General features: G+C 52.8%; 1 protein-coding gene across 1 annotated transcript in view; it reads right to left on the bottom strand.

The window, feature by feature from the left end:
• Positions 1 to 356: 356 nt before the first annotated feature.
• Positions 357 to 22097, bottom strand: part of GPR139 (G protein-coupled receptor 139) — a 49248-nt gene continuing 27507 nt past the window's right edge. The window contains exon 2 of the mRNA XM_070411682.1: positions 357 to 1291. Within this exon, the coding sequence (XP_070267783.1) occupies positions 357 to 1291 (935 nt within the window). The remainder of the gene's footprint in view (positions 1292 to 22097) is intronic.

Here is a 22097-nt window from a genome sequence, read left to right as displayed (position 1 = left end):
CTGGGAAGAGCACTGGGAAGTGACGAGTGACCCCAGCTCTTTGACGAAGAGTGGCTCAGCTAGGGGTACTGCGCCTCATGCACCACATACAGTTCCGGTGAGTGTGACTGTCGCCAGGGCCAAGTCACAGACTATTTCACACGTGTCTCTACCCCATCCTTACTGGCCACAGGGTGATGACACGACCTTCAAACTGGCAGGGACTTTAGCTGTCACGGTGCCTTTGTGACAATAATGGCGCAAGTGGAAACTTTGTTCTCTTTTGTCTGTTCTCACCCGAAGTCTGAGCTGCTCAGCCCCTGGAGGCAGGCAGCCTCTGTCGCCGCCCTCCTACCCCGGCCTGGATCAGCCCGGGGTCACGGGGAGGCGCTGGCAGGCTTACCATCCCTGTCGTACTGGTACACCAGCATCTTGATGCAGTGTGAGTTGGCGGGGGAGACCCAGGGGCTGCTGGTGATGGAGAAGTTGTGGCTGGCGGGGAACTGCGCGGGCTGCTTGCGGCAGGTGAACAGCGCCCTGAGCGTGGTGGCTGCCAGCGCGCGGAAGCGCCTGCTGATGAAGCAGTACAGGAAGAAGTTGGCGGCCGTGTTCAGCAGCGCCAGCATGTTGGCCACGTCCACCACCACGTGCGCCAGCCGGCGGTTCCGCACGGGCGCGCCATACAGGTGGTAGAGGATGACGGCGATGCGCGGCGCCCAGAGCGCGGCGAAGGCCGAGGTGATGGCGAGCAGGATGGCCGTGGTGCGGCCCGCGGGGCAGCCGCGCAGGCGGAGCGCGCTCCTCCGCCGCAGCCTGCGCACGATGGCCGAGTTCAGGGCGAAGAAGATGGAGCAGGGCACCAGGTAGACGGTGACGCAGTGCGCCCAGACTAGCGCGTGGTGCGCGGCGGAGCTGGCGTGGCCCTCCGCCCAGAGGTCGGGCCACCAGTAGTAGGGGACGCTGGTGAGCAGGCAGGCGGCGTACACGCCCGCGATGACCCTGCGGGCGCGCGCGGGGTAGGACACGGCGTGGTAGCGCAGCGGGTGGCAGACGGCGATGTAGCGGTCCACCGTGAGCGGCACGGTGATCCAGGTGGAGGTGTGGATGGCGGAGAACTCCAGCACGCCCACCACCTGGTTGGGCACCGCGGGCATCTGGGTGCGCAGGATGAAGTCCTCCAGCAGGAAGTCCACGAACACGATGAAGAAGAGGACCAGGATGTCGGCGGCGGCCAGCGCCAGGAGGTAGTTGTAGGAGGACTTCTGCCTCCGCGCCACCAGCCGGGACAGGATGATCACCGTCAGGATGTTCGCTGCGGGGAGAGGAGGACCTGCTTTATCTCGGAAGCCAGAGGTCTCCCTGGCCGCAGGGGGCCCGGGCATAGGCGGCCGGCCCTCCTGCGAGAGTGGGGGAGACAGAGCCAAGGCTTTGGAGAGATCACGTTTGCCCGGCAAATCACACCTCCCGTGAATGTGCGGGTGCTATTTTGACACAGTTTGGTGCTCATGTTGCAACTTACTTTTTCCTCTGATAGAGCCGGTGGGGCTGCCCCATGCGCCCTTCAGGAATGCCCCGGGGCCCAGGGAGCTGAGGGAACTGCCCAGCCTCCCTAAGCACCAATCTCACACCCTCTCCTCCCTTTGTGCGACCTCAAGGCAGCATGGGGCTGGGTGTTCAGGGAGGAGGCTGACTATACAACCTCGTGAGAGCCTTTCATAAATGGGACTCAGGGCCTCTGCTTTTTGAGTAGGTTTAGAATGGAAGGAACGGACAAGATCGCGGCCTTTCAATTAATTTAAAAATAATACTGTTTTCTGAGCAGGTGACCTGCACACACGGCACATCATTTAAAATAACAGCAGAGGAAAGTCAAGCTTCCCTTCCACCACCCGCGCCCTCCCTCTGGCGGTCAGTCTGCGCAGACCTGCGCTGGCCGTGTCCGGGCCTGCGGTGCAGAGTGTGTGCTGGGACAGCAGCACCTGTTATTTCTCTTGGCGTCAGATTTGCTTGAAGCTGCACCCACATGATTCCTGATCAGTTTTGAAAACAAATGTCTCTCTGCATAGGGCACCTCTGGAAAGGCACTGGGACTCACGCTCCTACCACATGGCACGGCGTCCTGTCCCTCCCTCAGACGCCTCTGCCACCAGCTTGCAGGGCCCTGAATTGAGTGTTACTCATCCTTCTGTGAGAACTGGCCTCCGAGAACCTATGTCCTCTGTCTGAGGTCCAGTGGCAAAGCTGGAATCGGGGGTTGGAATCTCATTTCCTTTCTCTCCCTCCTTTTAAAATATGAAATATACATACCCCAGTGCATTCACGTTAAACAAACTGTACCATTTTGTCATATTTTCTTCTGTTCTCTCTCTCTCTTTTTTTTTTTTAAGAAATGACTCTATCCACACAGCTGAAGTCCTCTTAAATTCCCACAGGCCCATCCTCTCCCTCCTTCTCTTTCTCCCTGAAGGCCCATTCTGTATTTTTAAATATATTTTTAATTTCATTTTTTTAATCCTCATCCGAGGATATTTTTTCCATTGATTTTTAGAGAGAGTGGAAGAGAGATGGAGAGACAGAAAGAAACACTGATGTGAGAGAGACACATTGATTGGTTGCCTCCTGTATGCCCCCGACCAGGGCCGGGAGCCTACAACCAAGGTACATGCCCTTGATCAGAATTGAACCTGGGACCCTTCAGTCGCAGGCTGACGCTCTATCCACTGAGCCACACTGGCTGGGGCCCTGCAGTCTCACTCTTTCTCTCCCTCCTCTTTCCCATCCTTTCCTACCTCCTCTTGCTCCCTCAGGGGCAGCCACAGTCTCAGGGCCATGCTGTCTGCTCTTACTTTCTTTTACTGAGTCCACCATCCAGCTACTTTTTTCACTCAACGTTAGTTCTTGAGGCCTGTGTGTTTTGGGTACTTGTAGATCTCTTTCACTCCTTTTAACAGCTATGTGGCATTCCTGTGTGTAAATGTGCTGCAATTTGTTTATTCATATACAAACATATATAGACATATCTCTGCAAATAGACACACATCTATATATGTCTAGATCTGTTTATATACACACATATAGACATGCACACAGGTGCACAAACATGTCAATATGTGTTTATATATGCACAGACATTACACGTACATGTATGTGGGAAAAGCATTCCAGGCAGTGGGAACGGTAAGTGCAAAGCCCCTGAGGTGGGAATCATGGAAGAGAAAGGAGGCCTCTTGTCATGCCTACATCCACATTTTACAGATGAGGCTGGATTTTTAGGGATTTGCCCAAAGCCACATAGTGAGTGGGTGGGGGAGGGAGCAGTCGACTCTACTTGCCTGACTCTAGGCATGCCAAACTCTGCTCCGCTGATTTGGGTCATAGGAAAGGTTATCAGCTGGAGGAAAGGGACCCTGTCCCCCTGACTTAGAAAAGCACCTCATTTCTCAGAATCTATTTTTTCTATCCATTGAGCCATGCCCACGTTCTCTCACCCCACCTTGCCCGCAGCCCTAAGGAGGCAGGAATGAATAGATGCTAGGGTCTCCCCAGAAAAGAACGTTATATGTATCCTGACTTTTCACCAGTCTCTCACTCCCAGTTGAACCCTGCTTGACGGGTGGTGCTAAACTTCTCCATCAAACGCTTTCAAATGTCTCTGTCCCGTCTAATTATGCCTCCATCACGCGGCCGTCACGCAAACGCTCGGTATTCATAGCTGACATTTCCTTAGGTCTCTGCTCACTGCCTCTCCTGGGAAACTAAGCCACAGGCCCTGGTTTCCGGTTGCTTCTGTGCAGGTAGATGCCCGAGGCCCTCCAAAGCCACTCCGGTGGTCCTTGCAGGAGACAGACCTGTGCACCAGGGGCCCGCAGGGCGAGGAGGCCCGCTGGTGCATCGATTTTCTAAAAAGGAAACGAGAAGGCGGAGGTTTAACTCGGCAGGAGCGGCGTTTGCTGTAATTCCCGCAGCAAAACCGTCTCCTCCCCGAGGCACGCGTTCCCCCAAACACAGGGGGTTGTGGGCGGAGCGCTGTGCCGGAGCAGAAGCCCGGGCCCTGACTGAGGTCCTGCCTCAGTTTCCCTCGCCAGCCTCTGGGAGAGCCGGCCTCGCCAGCGCCCGGCCCCGGGTCCTCAGCCTCCGGGAGGCGGCCCTCTGTCCGGGCGTCATGGGAAGGTGTGAGCTGCGGCTCAAAGCCCAGGCTCCGCGCCCCGCAGAGCCTCTCAGTCACATTCCAGGACGGCTTCGCGCCTCTGCAGCGGGCTGTGCGGAAGCGCCAGGGCTAGGGGAGTGGCCGCCGGACCCACCGGACCCGGACCCGCCCGAGAGGCCCAGGGCTCCAGGGCATTTCCCGGGGGGCGCGGGGGAGGGCTCGAATTCCGAGTGTGTATCTCTTAGTGCTACGCGGTTTCTTTTTCTTTTCCGTCTTTGAAAACGATGTCTTCAATCACAAAAGGAAAACACACCGTGAAAGCAGGCGCTTCCGTGCACAGCGCTCGCAGCCGGCTTTACCGGGCATCCGCCTTGAGCGGCGCTCCCAGGCTGAGCGATCTGAACGTCGGCGCCCGGGGCGGCCAGTGACCGAGGCCACCCAGCAAGAGGCGCGCCAGCCCGGCAGCCGGCCTGGTCCCCTCGGTGATGCAGGAGCTGCCACTTCCACTGAGAAGGCGCAGGCCCGCCCGGCCCGTGGGTCAGCGCCCCCGCGACCTGCTCCAGCCGCAGGCAGGTCCCCGCGGCCCCCGGGCCCCCCCCCCCCCCGCCGCGCGCAGCCTCCTCTTGCTGAATTGGAGCTGGTTCTGACCAACAGACTCTGGGGGAGTGACACCCCAGCCAGGGCCATCGCTGGCTCTTTCAATACTTGCCTCTGGGGTGCTCCCTCTGGGAGCCCAGTGAGAAGCCCACCCTCATGGACAGGCCATGCCCAGGGACTCGGGGTGAGAGCCGGGTGGCTTGGTGACTCAGCAGACAGGGCACTGGGGCCGGGCAGGGGACCCTAGTGGCTGCCTCCCTGTGGCCCCCCGCGGGACATCAGGTGTGGCTGAGAGCCCCTGCGAGCAGGTGCGCTGTGCGGCCCTAGCTCAGCATTGTTACCCATGGGGTGGATGTCCTCAGGTGCTGATGTGCCCACATTCTAAAGACTAGACCGCACAGCCAGCGCCCGGAACGCTACTGTTGAAGTATGGTAGCAATCATCTCAGGTAGAAAATGCAGTTTAACTTTAACCCTGCTGTTTGGTTTCTGTACTTACTTGCTTTGTTTAACAACAGAAAAGTTACTTTGATTTTCTGAACTTATGTATGCTATCCCAATCGATTGAATCCTTCTCTGTTGGTGGTTTGAATATCCCATTGATTGTGATCTTACTGGTCATCAAAGCACATTCTTCTGTACCTGGGAACCAGGACAGCACAATTACCCTAAATTGCCTCAGTGGCTACAGATAATGCGTTCCGGTTGACTCAGTGGTCCCAAGACCAGGACAACACAATTATTCTAAATTGCCTCAGTGGCTCCAGGTAATGTGTTTCCGTTGATTCAGTGATCCGGAGACCCAAAACTATAATTAATCTTTATAGTTAACTAACTTGCTCAATTTCGCTTCTGTAACTGCTTTGTGCAAACCAGGTTCCTCATTCCAAACCCAAAGATGTAATCGATACCTTTGTAATATTTGCCTATAAGCATGATGTTGCCACCATTTTGGGACTGGGAGATTTGGAGCCATAAGTCCCTCTCAGTGGCCAGCTTATTAAATGACTCGATCTGGTCTTGCGCCCTGAGTATTTACTCGCGGGGCACAATACAACATTGTGTGCACCTGATTGTTTTCTGTTAGAAATAAACCAGGGGCTTTTTTTCTACGTCAGTAAGACGTAGAAATAGTCACCCAGGGCCAGACATTGCTGATTTTATTTTTTGTCCACTGCAGACCTTCATTAAGCATCTTTATCTATTTCTGTCGAATAAACTCCCCAAAGTAAAAATGCTTGTTCAAAGGGTGACACTATTTCCCCCTCCTCCCCTTCCTTCCCAAGGCAGCTGGGAGGGTTTGTAAGCAAAGAGCTCAGGCCCGAGCACCAGAGATTTAGGTCAGACACCGAGACCTCCTCCCGCATCGGCTGGCGCCCGGACGGAGCAGCCCTGATGGCTGGTCCCTGGTCCAAAGAGGTCTTCGGAAGGACAGGGACCTGCTGATCTCAACGAGTAAACTCTGGGACTACATTCTGCAAACCCTCTGTCTCTGCCCTCTGAGTAGGTCCTTGTGAATTTCCCAAGGAGAGCCACCTGCCCCTTTCACCCTGCCCCCTGACCTAAGTGCATCCTTCCTCCTCCAGCTGCCTGTCTTCTGCTCCTTTGCACCCGAAGAATCAGCCCCCAGGACTTGCAGACACATACAGACAGACCCTCCACACCAGGGGCAGTCCCAGTGGTTCTTTCAGTTGCTCCTAGGGGTGGCCCTTGTGCAGACCAGGTGGGAACAGGAGACTGAATTGCATGGGGGGACGCTGCCTCCCTCACAGCTTCCTGTTCCACTCCTGGAGGAAAGGAAAATGAAAGGCGGTGCTGGCAGGACTTGGCACTCGGCCTTCGGCCTTCGCCGCTGAGAGAGCGGGGTCCTCAGGAGGCTCTGTCTGTGGCTCCCTTCACAGAGCAGGAAGGGTTTCCAGAGGCAGCGGTCCCACCTGCCACTTTCCACTTCCCACCTCCCACCATGGGGTTCCAGCTCCAGCCACTGCCACAGGCCAGTGCCCTCCCTGTTTCTATCACCCACTTGCCCAAGGCAGAGACTTGGGACACGAGGTGTTTTTCCTGCAGCTGGTTACCAGGGGCACGGAACTGGCTGTGGTGGGTGAGTGGGGGGCAGGCAGGGGAGCTACCTCAGGTGAGACTGGGATCTGACATGGACCCCATGTGCCCAGGGACCAGCCCTCCTCCCAGGGCTTTCGTTCTCTGCTCTGCAAAAATAGTCCAGTCGATAGTGAAGCAATAATAATAATGACAGGATCACACCTCATATCCGGTGAAGGCGAGAGTCTAAAGGGCAGATGGGCCACAGGGCTCTGCAGAAGCGAACAGTATGTGCAAAGGCAGAGTGTGAAAGAGAGGGCCTCACGGTCCTTCAGAGCCGCTGGAGGCTGTCCCGGGCGTACCCCGAATTCAGCCTGAGCTCACATCTTCATGAACTATTATCTAATACTAGAGACCTAGTACATGAATTCGTGCATGGGTGGGGTCTGACCAGCCTGCCGCCATCAGAGCTGATCAAGGGTGGGGCCAATGTCCCAAATAAGCTTCTATTTCTTATATATTTAAGGCCCGTCACCTATGTCGAGGTGCGGGGGGTTCCCATATAGGTGCTGCTCCTAAGTGGAACATGCACAGGTGGTCTGGACCATCTGCTTGAGGCTTGCACCAATACCTTCTGGTCAGACACTTTCACAGAGACAGCACTGCAATCTGAGCCGAGCCGGAGAAATTACACACAGACAAACAGGTTAGATGCAAGCACACAGGGGGTTTATTTATCAGTTCCTGATGGGTCTCAGGCCCTGGGAAGGATCCACCTGGCGATGCTCGCTGACACACACAAAGGGGTAGACAGCGCTGTTGGCTGCTGGCTCCTTCGTCGATTGACAGTTAATTGGGCAGAGTTTCGTGCTGGGAACCAAGACGTGAGTACACACAGGTCTTCACGCTCTGGTGACAGGAGAGCTATGAGCTGCTGAGTTGATCAGACTGTCTGATTATATACCCCTCTGTAGGCGTGGTCTTCATTGGTGTGTGTGTTATCAGCGGCTGCCATGTGTGGATCCACCCGGGGTCTGTTAATCTATGTGTGTGTTATCAGCAGCTGCCATGTGTGGATCCACTCGGGGTTTGCTAATCTATGGGTGTGCACAGGCTTTGGGCATTCCCATCAGATAGGTTATTTACCAGTACTAGTGGGGTTACAAGAGTGCATTCTTGAGTCTCACACAGTATTCCTATATCTAACATTATGTACTATAATCTACACTAATAAAAGAGAAACATGGTAATTGGCATATGACCGCTACCCTTCCCATTGGCTAATCAGCGTATCCTTATGCAAATTAACTGTCAGCCAAGATGGTGGCCGGCAGCCAGGCAGCTGGAAGCGAACATGAGGCTTGCTTGCTGCAGTGACTGCAGACTGCAACGTTCCCCGCCTCACTTGCCGGCCTCTGAGCTGGCAGTTTGAAACATTCTAACAAATATAGGCCGGGATCTCAGAGCTGGAGTTATACATTGTTTCGATTATAGAACCGAAACAAACCAGATACCTGCTCTCAGAGCTAGAGCCAGAGCTAAAGCTGGCCCAGAATAAAATAAAAAAAAGGAGCCGTTGGGAGCTTCAATCAACAACCACCAGCCTGAAAGCAGCCCTCAGCCCCTCATCCAGGCTGGCCAGGCACCCCAGTGGGGACCCCCACCCTGAAGGGTGTGTGACCAGCTGCAAACAGCCATCATCCCCTCATCCAGGCTGGCCAGGCACCCCAGTGGGGACCCCCACCCTGATCCAGGACACTCTTCAGGGCAAACCAGCCGGCCCCCAGGCCTCTGTCCTATATAGTAAAAGGGTAATATGCCTCCCAGCACCGGGATCAGTGGAGCCTCGAGGCCCCCTGGCACCGGATCAGCGTGACAGGGGGCAGCGCCCAAACCCCCTGATAGGCCCTGCTCTGTGTGTGACAGGGGGCGGTGCCCCAACTCCCCCCCACCCCCTGCCCCACGGGCCCTGCTCTGTGTGTGACAGGGTAGAACCATAACCTCCCCATCGGCCCTGCCCTGAGTGTGACAGTGGCGGCGCCCCAACCCCCTGATCGGCCCTGCTCTGTGGGTGATAGAGGGCGGCATCCCAACCCCCTGATCCGCCCTGCTGTGTGTGTGTCAGGGGGCGGTGCCCCAACTCCCCTATCGGCCCTACTCTGTGAGTGACAGAGGGGAGCTCCTCAACCCCCTGATGGTCCCTGCTCTGTGTGTGACAGGGGGGAGCTCCCGAACCCCCTGATGGGCCCTGCTCTGTGGGTGATAGGGTATGGAGCCCCAACCCCGCTGATGGGCCCTACTCTGTGCATGACAGGGGGCAGCGCCCCAACCCTCTGATCTACCCTGCTCTGTGTGTGACAGGGGGCGGTGCCCCAACTCCCCTATTGGCCCTACTCTGTAAGTGAGAGGGGGGAGCGCCTCAACCCCCTGTTGGGCCCTGCTCTGTGTGTGACAGGGTATGGAGCCCCAACCCCCCTGATGGGCCCTGCTCTGTGGGTGTCAGGGGGTGGCACCCCAACTCCCCAATCGGCCCTGCTCTGAGCCCGACCAGGGGCTGCATCCAGGGATTGGGCCTGCCCTCTGCCACCCAGAAGCAGGCCTAAGCCAGCAGGTCATTATCTCCCGAGGGGTCCCAGACTGGGAGAGGGCACAGGATGGGCTGAGGAACCCCCTTCCCCCCCGAGTGCACAAATTTTTGTGCACCGGGCCTCTAGTAATTACTATAACAGTCCACACAGGGTTACATGCTTTAAGTCTTACATTCTAAGGTCCTAACATTAAGTACTATAATGATTACTATAACAGCCAACCATGGGGAGGGGCCTCAGGCAGTTGGCCAGTCGGCCCCACCCCCTGGTCAAACTCCTGGTTGAACTCCCAGTCAAGGGGACAATTTTCATATTAGCCTTTAATTATATAGGATTAACTATCCAGGTTAACGCCTCATTAATAACATGTGTATCATTTCCACTCCCTGGGTGTTCATGAGAAAGGCTGAGGTTCAGGAGGGGTGAGAAGAAGACTGAGGCTGGACACAAAGGATCAGTTATCCACTTATCACACCTGTTACACAAGAGCTGAGCACACTTAACAGCAACTGGTACATTCATTAACCACAGTCCCCTTGACGGAGCACTTACCATTGTGGGCCACTTGGGAGAGGCATTACTTGCATTAAATCTAATCCTCACAGGACATTAGCAGGTAGTACTATCAATATCTCATTATAACAACTGGACAGACGCATCCAAAAAACTGAAATGAGACCACCAACTTATACCACACACAAGAATAAACTCAAAATGAACAAAAGACTTAAATGTAAGTCACAAAACCATCAAAATCCAAGAAGAAACCATAGGCAGTAAAATCTCAGACATCTCATGTAGCAGTATTTTTACCAGTACACCTCCTAGGGCAAGAGAAAAAAGGAAAAATAAATAAATTGGACCACATCAAACTAAAAAGCTTCTGCCCAGCAAAATAAACCATCAACAAAAGGAAAAGGGAACCCACTGTATGGGAGAACATATTCCCCAATGATACATCTGATAAAGGGTTAATATCCAAAATATATAAAGAACTCATACAACTCAACACCTGGGAGACAAACAATCCAATTAAAAGATGAGAAAAAAAAACCCTCCACAGTGGACATACAGATGACCAGTAGACATATGAAAAAATGCTCAACTTCACTAATCATGAGAGAAACGACAATGAGGTTTCACCTCACACCTGTCAGAATGGCTACCATCTACACATCAACAAATGACAAGTGCTGGCGAGGATGTGGAGAAAAGGGAGCCCTCATGCACTGCTGGTGGGAATGCAGACTGGTGCAGCCACTGTGGAGAACAGTATGGAGTTTCCTCAGAAAATTAAAAATGTTATTGCTGTTTGACCCAGCGATTCCACTTCTGGAAATATATTCTAGGAAACCTGAAGCACCAATCAGAAAGAATGTATGCACCCCTATGAGCAGCACAATTTACAATAGCTAAGATCTGGAAAAAGCCAAGTGCCCATCAGTAGATGAATGGATAAAAAAAAGCTGTGGTGCATTTACACCATGGAATACTATGCAGCAGTAAAAAAGAAGGATCTCTTACCCTTTGAGACAGCGTGGAGGGACCTGGAGAGTATTATGCTAAGTGACATAAGCCAGTCAGAGAAAGACAAGTATCATATAATCTCACTTATCTGTGGAATCTAATCAACAAAATAAACTGAAGAACAAAAATAGGTCCAGAGACCTGGACATACGGAACAGACTGACAGGTCTCAGGGGAGGGCGGCTGGGAGAACAGGAAGAGATTAACCTGTGAAGGCAGGGGGTGGGTCCGGGGCTGGATTGAGGAGGGAAACAGGGAAAATGGGGAACATCTGTAATACTATCAACAATAAAAAATAAAATAAAGTGGACCAAGAGTCTTTCCTAGGGTATTTTTATAATTAGCCATGTAGTTTGCTTTTCCCCAGAAAAGACAAAGCAGTTTAATTGTATTTTTATTGATATCAAAATAAACTTGTTTATTTTCCTGTTTAAACAAATATATCCCCATTGTAGAGACCCGAACACCGAAGCTCAGTGGATAAGAGCCTGGCCAGTCAGACATTAAGCATCAGCCATACCCAATGTACTAAACGCTAGAGCCCATTCGATGCCCCTGCTCACCCAGATGCTTCCAGATTAGCTGGAGAAAATGGACCATTAGCCAGAGGTGCACCTGTTCATCCCTCGCTTTCCTTTGCAAAAACAAGCAGTGCCTATCAGCCGGCAGGCTGTGCCATGGGGTCTGGGGAGGGATTCCTGGGAGGCCTTGCAGGGCCTGTGAGAATGCCTGCCACTCCCGCCCGGGGTTAGGGGATAGAGAGACAGTGAGTTCATCTCTGTGCCTGAGGATCAATCACTTTCTTGAAACCCACAGCACATGACCGAGACCCTGACCACTGCCCCTCCCGGCATCGCATGGCACCCCCTGGCTAACTCTCCCTGTACTCATCCGAGGGGCTGTGTCCAGCCACACCGCCCACCCCTCACTCCCAGCTGGTGGCTGCCGTGTGCACCGGGGGCTCGTTTGGCTTTTTTTTCTTTTGCAGACCAAAGTGACGAGCACTGGGTGCCAAGGGACCCGCTGGGGTGTCAGCGACTATGCTACGGGGGCTCAGCTGGGAGTGTTGCTGTTTGATTAAATATCTTCGGCTCAGCACCACCCACCTGCCCAGCGGCTACAGGGGCAGGTAGTTTAGCTGCGGGCAAACAGCTTATCAGTTTGCATACAAAGCACAGCCGACACAAAGCCTTCATTTTCTTTCCTTTTTAAATTTATTATTTTTTTATTTTAGTTTCATTTTTCTCTTCGTTTTTATCCCCTCTATGCCCACCCCCACAGTCACCACACTGCGGAAACCTGCATTTTCTGTTGCTGCTCTTCTTTGGGAGAATTAAAGTAGGTCGTCGGCACTCACTTATGCACTCAACAAACATTCGCTGAGCCGCCCGCCATGTACCAGGCATTGTGCTGGAAACGGGCCGCAGACAGGAACACACACACATGTGGACTGAGCCCACATGGAGCTTAGAGTCTCTGTGCAATGCCACTGGCTCCCTGCAGGCTGGGTGCCCTGAGCAGGTCACACATTTTTCTGGGCCCCTTCTTCCAGCCAGACCGCGTGTGCTGTGTGCCCTTCAAGGTGCGAGGCTGCTGGGGAGGGGAGTGTCCCCCCTTCCAGGGAGGAAGGCAGAGAGGGGGGGGGGGTGGCATGATAAGCAGCAAATGTGACCTGAAGCCCAGGCCTCTTCTTGGGCCAAGAAAGAGAAAAGGGCTCCCGATGCATTTAGAAAAGCACACCGAGGCCTGGAGGAGGAGACGGGCAGCCCTCCAGGACCAGGTATGGCAGGAGCAAAGGAGGCCTGGCTGGCCTGCTCTCCTTGAGGTGTCTCTTCCCTAGGACCACGTCCCTGGACAGCTGGCTGCCTTGCACATAGAGACTGCAGCTGTCAGTTGCTGGTCGCAAACCCGCTGCCTCCTAGTGCTAGTCCTGCATTGGGTGCCTCCAACTCAAAAGAAGAAGCAGAAACGTGTGCCATCAGGGAAAATTGGTTACTATGGGCACGAGTCAGAGCCTGCTGTTGGAGCTCCTCTGCCTCCAGGGTTTCCATTGCCCTAGGCAGCGCCAGGGCCGGCCACACCCGATGACCAGCATGCTGAGGCTCAGCGGGCACCTCCCAGTGCCATTCCAGCAGGACAAGCGGCAATGAGGACAGACTGGGGGCCAGGCTGCGAGGGCCCGCTCTCCAGCTGTGTGACTGTGGGTATCACCTCCGCGTGCCTCGGTTTACTCACCTCTGAAATGCATGATGACATGGCACCCATCACAGACTTAATGGTACCCATCACAGCATTAAATGAAATGGTTTAGGGAAGTGCCAAGCACAGTGCCTGGTGCCATGCATGCCATATGAATTTACCATCGTTACTATTAAGCAGTAAGTCAGAAGAGCAAGAAGTATGTCTGCTTTGCTTATTATTGTTAATAAATTATCAACCTCTTATATAATTTCTGGCATTTATGGGTGCTTCATAAATACCTGTTGAACCAACGAATAAATGAATGAACGGATGAGTACGATATAGATTCACACAGCATCACAGACATGCTGAAGGACTGGTTAACGTTTTGAGTAGAAGCAATGAAGGGTTTACTGCAGGGAATGTGTCCGGGAGTGCGATCACGGCGATTGGAAATTAACTCAGTGTTCACTGTGTGAGGACTATCAGCTACCCGAAAAGAGGTTTTGTGCCAGAATCTTTCATGTGAATCCAATTCGGTTCAACATAAATGTAGTGATGCCCAGCTGTGTGCCAAGCCTATGTCGGGCTCCTGGGAGCCCACTCCCTGTGTGCAGGGTGCTCAGAAGACAGACTGAGGGCTCATGTTAAACTCCAAGCTCCCTTTAACAGCTCTATGCCAGGGCTTGCACACTCACCTGGGGACAGGGGCCTGGCAGATAACACCAATGTGTGAGGGGGATGTGGGCAACTTTCGTGAACCGGATAGCTCATGCCCCTTCCAAAGGGCAGTCACTATTTAGGTCCACTTGTGGTTTCCCAGAAGGAAAGGACAGCCACCTGTGGCAGGTCTTCCAGTGTTTCAACAGAGGCTTGCCAGCAACACACACACACGTGCACACACATGTGCACACATACACACATGCACACACACATGCACACACGGACACACACGCACACTCCTTGGCCAGTGGGTTGCTGGTTTAAGACTCCACACTATAGCCCAAGGCCAGTGTCTTTGCACAGTCCACACCATCAGCTCCTCTGCAACCTGAGATGCACCTGCTCTTTGCTTTACACGGTGCCTGAGTGAGCAGTGCTCCCTCCCTCCTCCTAGCATTGCACGACTAGTTTTTCTGCCTGGAAGGCCTTCCCTGCCTGCAACCCTTCAATTGGCAGACCTTTTATTTTAAAGTCATCCCTGATCTCAATGGGCTGAGTTAAGAATCTCATTGAATAAAGCATTTAAAACAGTTTTGTAATGATATTCAAAATCTCTCTCACCTGCTCCCTGGGTGCTCCTGGAAGGCAAGGACTGTGTCTCTTTTTACTGCTCAGAGGGCCTATCAGGGCATAAAACTGTGTGCACTTCATCAGTGTTTGTGGGATAAAAGAGTGACAGATGGATGAGTGGATGGATGGATAGATGGGTGGGTGGGGGATGGAGGGTGGGTGAATGAGTGGGTGAATGGATGGATGATGGATGGATGGGTGTATGGATGGAAAGGTGGATGGATGGATAGGTGGGTGGGGGATAGAGGGGGGTGAATGAGTGGGTGGATGGATGGATGATGGATAGATGGATGGATGGGTGGGTGTGTGGGGGATGGAGGGTGGGTGAATGAGTGGGTGAATGGATGGATGATGGATGGATGGATGGGTGGGTGGGTGGGGGATGGGGGGTGGGTGAATGAGTGGGTGAATGGATAGATGATGGATGGATGGATGGGTGGGTGGGTGGGGGATGGAGAGTGGGTGAATGAGTGGGTGAATGGATGGATGATGGATAGATGGATGGATGTGTGGGTGGGTGGGGGATGGAGGGTGGGTGAATGAGTGGGTGGATGGATGGGTGTATGTATGGAAAGGTGGATGGATGGATGGATGGATGGGTGGGGGATGGAAGGGGGTGAATGAGTGGGTGGATAGATGGATGATGGATGGATGGGTGTATGGATGGAAAGGTGGATGGATGGATGGATGGATGGATGGATGGATAGATGGGTGGGTGGATAAGTGGATGATGGATTCCTCAAGGCCCTCTCTGTGGAACATTCATCTGCTTGCTGTCACTTTTCTGTTTTTCCATTATATATCCATGTTGACTGGTCTTATTCTTTCCCACTGCTTTCTTCTCTCTAAACCCAGTCTCTCTAAGTAGCCTCTTGGGAACTCCCCTGTGTTACCTCCTGTGATGGCTGATGGATCTGAGTTCCAATTCTCCATTTACTCAACTCAGTTTCCACCTCTGGGCAATGGGGACAATGGCATCTTCCCATAGGGCTTTTAAGAAGCCCGAGTAACTTAACATATAAAAGTACTAGTGCCATGCCTAGCTGCAGTTGGAGCTCAGACATATTGTTCACTTTTCTATTGAATGTGAGTTTCTTTCTTAGAGTCCGACCCCTTTCTTTGTTGAAAGGTGAAGAGGCCCTAGTGGGTTTGGCTCAGTGGATAGAGTGCCGCCTGCAGACTGAAGGGTCCCAGGTTCGATTCTGGTCAAGGGCACATGCCCAGGTTGTGGACTTGATCCCTGGGGGGGACGTGCAGGAGGCAGCCAATCAGTGATTCTCTCTCATCATTGATGTTTCTCTCTCTCCCTCTCTCTTCCTCTCTGAAATCAATAAAAATATATTAAAAAAAGAAAAAGAAAAGTGAAGAGGTCTGCCAGAGGCTAAGACCAACAAGTAGTTAGCATAATTATGTGAGAAGTCTGCTGGAAGGCTAATGGACTTTGATATTCAGCAAGGGCTGAAAATCAGCATAATATTGCCCTGCTTTGGCCAAATAGCTGAAGGCAATCCCCTAACCTGATAATCCTTTTGTTGTTTACCAAACTTGACCACTGATATGCCTGTTTGCTTTGCTAAAGGGCAAATGTGTATTCTAGTAAATAAAAGCTAAAGGGTCTGGGGATTGAGAGAGCCTCTCCACTGGAGAGTGAGGTCTCCACTTGGCTCCCCATGCCTTCTAAATTTATATTTCTTGTCTAGTAAATTCATTTGTGTTCAGCCCCTTCTCCAGACCTTGAACCCTATCCGCAAATGGATGCAGCATTCACATCTGGCTACTCGAAAAGGGACATGGAGAAGAAGATTCACTGGAGTGAAAAACAAAGAAAGTTCACCAGAAAGGTGGGAGCACTGAAAAGGTGGGAAAAATCACTGCATACAAAGCCCGTGCCAACTTTGGAAGTCATGAACCATAAAGTGGGTAGGAATGTCTTTTATTTTAGTGAGGCTATAATGGGGAAGAATTTGAGTAAAAGGCAAACACATCATTGTAAATTTTTAGCTTGTATACTCAAGGATAAAGAAATTAAAATGTCAAAAGGCACTCTCAAAGTGCCCTTGTCATCTTTAACTAGATGGGCTCTTGTTCAAACTGCATTATGCCTAATTCGTATTGTGGATCAAAAGTTTGTAATACCTAAGGCCCCAGATCCTCTGCCTCTAGTGTGGGAAGGCTCAACAGCTAGAGAAAATAGGGCTACCAGTCATTTTACAAAAGGATTCTTTAATGCTTTGTCTGAAAATTACCATATGATGCCTTGGGACAGGCATATTTTAGCTAAAATAAAGTTAGAGGCCAGTCAATGCTATGGAAAACAGAATAGGAAAAGATCCATGAAAAAAACTCTGATTTATTAAGTCTTGTCTATGTGTTATGGGTGCTTGTCTGTTGATTGTTGTTTTATCTGTCTTTGTTGTCTATTGTTAGTTAATTAAGATGCATTTAATTTAATTTAATTTAATAGTAAAGAAACAGTAGGTGGCCAGGCCATTACTAAATTTCCCCAGAGCAAACAGAATGTGGGGGTAAAAAGAAAGAATATGAGCAGTACATGTGGCTGATAACAGGTCCTAGGAAAATTCCCGAGGCCTAGACCAAGGGAGTGACTGAAAAGGCTCCAGCCCAGTAATTACTAGGTCTTTTGGTGATCCTGTAAAATGGATGCCCACTCCCAAGAGTGCTATTAAAAGTCTCATTTTCATCATGTTTTTATTTCCCAGTCCTTCATTTGAATAGATGAGACATTTCTCACAATTAGGGATACGTCTGGGATTTCTGTACCCGTGAACAGAAAAAGGCTAGCTTAAGAGAAGGCAGGCCCCGCCCAATTTGGGGTGGCCTCTTGAGCCCCACCTCTTTACGGATGCTATAGAATAAACCCAAGATTGTTTTTCCTTAAAAGATGGCAAAAATGACACAAGGAAAATATACAGGCTGGGTTTAGGCAACAAGATTAGTGTTTCCATACTAAAGGGTCATCTACACTAATAAAAGAGAAACATGGTAATTGGCGTACAACCGCTACCCTTCCCATTGGCTAATTAGGGAGATATGCAAATTAACCACCAGCCAAGATGGCGGCTAATTTGCATACTACAGGCGGGGCCGACAGTGCCAACCGCCAGGTCCCCTCCATCCAGGGCTGGCGGCAGAGGTCCCTGCCCTCATGCGGGCCTCCCGCAGGGAACCCGGGGCTGGCGGGTGGGACCGAGGTGTTGAGCACCGGCTCCACCCTCATCCGGGCCTCCCGTGGGGAACCCAGGGCTGGCGGGTGGGACCGAGGTGTTCGGCACCCGCTCCGCCCTCATCCAGGCCTCCCGCAGGGAACCTGGGGCTGGCAGGTGGGACCGCGGTGTTTGGCACCCGCTCCACCCTCATCCGGGACTCCCACAGGGGACCCAGGGCTGGCGGGTGGGACCGAACCCGCTCTACCCTCATCCGGGCCTCCCGCAGGGAACCCGGGGCTGGCAGGTGGGACCACGGTGTTCGGCACCCGATCCGCCCTCATCCGGGCCTCCCTCGGGGGACCCAGGGCTGGCAGGTGGGACCAGGGTGTTCGGCACCTGCTCTGCCCTCATCTGGGCCTCCCGCCGGGTCCTGAGGTTGGGGGTGGGGCCGCAGTTATCAGGTACCCACCCGGGTATCCGCTGTGCTACGGGCCGGGCGGCAGCAGTGATCTGCCCGCTGGCGCATCCCATGTGCTACCCAACTTGGGCGGGCAGGTCACGGGCATGCCTGGCAGCCTCAGTCAGTGCCTCAAGCCACAGCAGCAGCAGCAGCAGCAGCAGCAGCAGCAGTGGCAGTGGCAATAGCAGTGGCGGCAGTGCCCCCGACCTGCCCGCCCAGGTTTGAGCGGCCCCAAGCAGGCAGTGCTTTCCATCAGCCTATGGTTGGCGAACACGCATGCAGGTGAAATCACCAGCGCCTGCTTTCCCACAGGCCTGAGCCCCTCAGGCCTGTGGGAAAGCAGGCGCCCTGAGCTGGTGATCCCAAAGGCCTGATAGCCGGGCAGTGGAGGCCTTGTTGGGACTGGGGAGTGGTGAGCAGGCAGAACATGGCCCTGATTGGGCCAGTCGCTATGACGCCCACTGTAGCCAGCACACCACCTGATCAGGGGGCCAGCAGCCAACCTCGCAGCCCCTCCCCCCTGCAGGCCTTCCCCTGATCAGACTCTCCCATCCACAGGGAGAGCAGGGTGCTCAGAGCCTGGACCCTTCCTGGCAGCCCCGAGTCTCTGGGGTTAAGAATTCTGATGGCCCTGCCCAGAGTAGAGGTGCCTGAGGGGCAGGGACGGGGACCACAGGCCTCCAGGGAGCACCGCAGAGTTGGCAATGAGAGGAGAGGGCCTGTGAAGGGGGAGAAGGTGAAGCCAGTGGACATCAGCCCAGAATCCAGCTCTTCCCCTCCAGAGGCAGCAGGACCTAAACCCCAAACCCCAGCCAAAATTGGAAGAGCCTGAGGGAGCTTCAGGAAACTCTACGAAAAGCTGCACATTGAGAATGAGAGATTTCGTGAGGCCCTGACCCAGACCATGCTGCGGCTGGAGCAGCTCAAGGTGGAGCTGGAGCGAGCCATGAAGAGGCAAGAGCACTTTGCAGAGAGGCCGGCCATCCTGGAGCTGGCGAGATTTGAGTGCAGGGCCCTGGAGTGCAAGGCCGCTGAGCTGGAAGAGGAGCTGAAGGGCCTGTCCAATCTTCGAGCTGACAACCAGCGCCTCAAGGATGAAAATGTGGCCCTGATCTGCGTCATCAGCAAACTGTCCTAGTGACCCCGGAGGACTTGCCCCTGCACCCGCATTTATACAGCTGCTTTTGCCACATGCACCCCTTCCCTGTGTGAACATGAGTGATAGGGCTGTCGAGGAGTCTCTGAGAAGCCATAACGTTCCTTGAGATCTCCAGGTTAGGAGGGGAGGACAGAGCCCCCAGGAGCCAAGGGGGCCATCTGAGGCCAGGTAGGGGGACCAAGGCTGCAGGCAGGACCAGAAAGGAACTGGGGACCAGGAAGTGCCAAGACCAGTAGCCAGGACCAGAGTGGTCACCCAGAGGTCCCCTCTCACGTGTGCTGCCACCAGTCACCCCTCCAGGCCCTGAGCAGGGATCCTAGAATGTGCCAAGCATCCCGCCGGCCTGGGCCAGGTGAGCCTGTATATAGGGTCTGTGTGCAACAGGGAGGGATGTCTTCTATTTTTTGCTGCCCCCTCCCCATCGCTCTCCTGGGCAGGGGAAGAAGGTCTTTTTCAGACATAGCATAGGCACCACAAATTAAAATTGTGGAGTTGCCAAAAAAAAAAAAAAAGAAGAGCAGGCCGGCTGGCCAAATACCCCCTCTCTTCCCACCCCCCTCCCCCCCCACCAGCCACATCCTTGACCAACCTGCCCCACCACAATAGGCCCACAGCCCCTCCCCGTGGCTATCTGCCCCTGATTGCACCCTCCCACCCCAAGAGGGGGCAGGGCTGGGTGGCCAATGTCCTGCAGCCCCTCCCCAGGTTGGCCCCACCCTTGATCCTCCCACTCCAATAGGGGGCAGGGCTGGCCAGCCAATCTCCTGCAGCCTCTCCCCTTGCCCAGCCCCACCCCAGATTGCCCCCCCACCCCCACCGCAATCAGGGGCAGGGCTGGCTGGCCAACCACCCATGGCTCTTCCCCCAGGCCACTGGCCCTGATCGCCACCCCCCAACCCATTTGGGGGGGGTGGTTGCCCAGCCCACCAACCACAGCCCCTCCCCATGGCCAGCCCCACCCCCAATCGGCCCCCCAACCCCAATCAGGCTGGTGAAGGGGGGGCAGTTGGGAGCAATCAGGCTGGTGGCAGGGGGTAGTTGGGGGCAAACAGGCTGGCAGGGGAGGCAGTTGGGGGTGATCAGGCCAGCAGTTGGGGGTGATCAGGCTGGCAAACAGAGTGGTTAGGGGCAATCAGGCAGGCACGCAGGCAGGTAAGTGGTTAAGAGCCAGCGGTCCTGAGTTGCGAGAGGGATGTCCGGCTGCTGGTAAAGGATCGGGCCTAAACAGGCAGTCTGACATCCCCTAAGGAGTCCCAGATTGGAGAGGGTGCAGGCCAGGCTGAGGGGCCCCCTCCCCCCAGTGCACGAATTTCGTGCACCGGGCCTCTAGTTCTTAAATAATAATGGACCGCATTCCAAGGTTAACATTAAAGCCACTGAAAGTCAATAAGTTATCTCTGTTACAGAATTTGCCAAAGAAAATGCCTTGGATAATAATAATTGGCTTTAAAATCTCAAAAATTGTTAAAAACATAAATAAATAAATGTAACTAAAATGAAGACTTTGTAGTGGAGCTTTTCAGTAACAATTATAAATACATTAATGATGACGGTCCAGTCACTGAGGAGAGGGCTGACTGCGCTCTCTGTTGGAGGAAAGGGCCAGTCGCTCTTCTACCTGTAAAAGCAGAGAACCCGGCAGCAGCAACCTCAGATGTTATCTCTAAGGAAGAATGTGGCAGTTTTAAAATTTAAAGTAATTAAGGCTTGATGTAGTTTACTTACAGGATATTTCTTCACTATTCTCCCTTTTTTGTTTTTCAAATTGGGGTTTTTAGATAAGGTCTTAACCAATTAATGTCCTCTAATAATTATAGTGAAGAAATTTCCTGTAAGTAAACTACATCAAGCCTTAATTACTTAAAATTTTTTCACTTGTAATGATGATGGCAAGACACCATGGAATTACACTGGTGTCAGAATAAGCCAAAGGAAATGGTCTGGTTAAATAAAAAGAAATCCTAAGTCTACTTTATGGAAGGATCCCTTTATTTATCTTTGGTGGAGGATATGCTTGTGTATTTCCAGAAAACTCCTCGGAGCCTGTGTGGATTCCTGCAACAATGGATCTGAGAGAGGAACTGATCAGACTACTCCAACCACAGATAGCAGTAGCCCCAAGCAACATGCTGACAGGACAAAGGAGAAACAGTCCAGAGATGTGGGATGGTAAAGACGCCTTGCCATGCTAGCAGTCATCAGCTGTGCATCGGTGCAGGTTGCCCTGGGCAAAGTCAAAGAAGGTGGGACCTGCATTGCCATTGCCCACCGTTTGCCCACCATCCACAACTGGAATATCATTGCTGTCAGGTCACAGGGGACAGTGATTGGGAAGGGGACTCAAAGAACTGATGGGTCAGAAAGGAGCCTGCTGCAGACTAATTCCTTAAATGCCTGGCAGCAATTCAAAGGACATGAAAGAACTCAATCCTTTTCATTGAATCTAAAAGTCTTAAAAAGACTCAAGCCCTGCAAATGGCGTACACCTTTCTAAAATTATTAAGAAAACAAAAAGGGGGAAATGCCAGAGCTAAGACCAACAAGTAGTTAGCATAAGTATGCAAGAAGTCTGTTGGAAGGCTAATGGACTTTGATATTCAGCAAGGGGTGAAAATCAGCATAATATTGCCCTGCTTTGGCCAAATAGCTGAAGGCAATCCCCTAACCTGATAATCCTTTTATTGTTTACCAAACTTGACCATTGATATGCCTGTTTGCTTTGCTAAAGGGCGAATGTGTATTCTAGTAAATAAAAGCTAAAGGGTCTGGGGATTGAGAGAGCCTCTCCACTGGAGAGTAAGGTCTCCACCTGGCTCCCCATGCCTTCTAAATTTATATTTTTTTGTCTAGTGTGTCCATTTGTGCACATCCCCTTCTCCAGATCCTGAATCCTTGCTGCAAAAGCTTGTGGCAGAGTTCAGACAAGAACTTGTGAAATAAGCTTGCCCATTTGTGATCCT

Source organism: Myotis yumanensis, unplaced genomic scaffold (genome assembly GCF_028538775.1).
Source record: "Myotis yumanensis isolate MYYU_CA2020_CCGP unplaced genomic scaffold, mMyoYum1.0.hap1 SCAF_4, whole genome shotgun sequence".
NCBI classification, from domain to species: domain Eukaryota; kingdom Metazoa; phylum Chordata; class Mammalia; order Chiroptera; family Vespertilionidae; genus Myotis; species Myotis yumanensis.
Note: the sequence above shows the minus strand (reverse complement) of the source record. Positions and strands in the feature narration are given on the sequence as shown.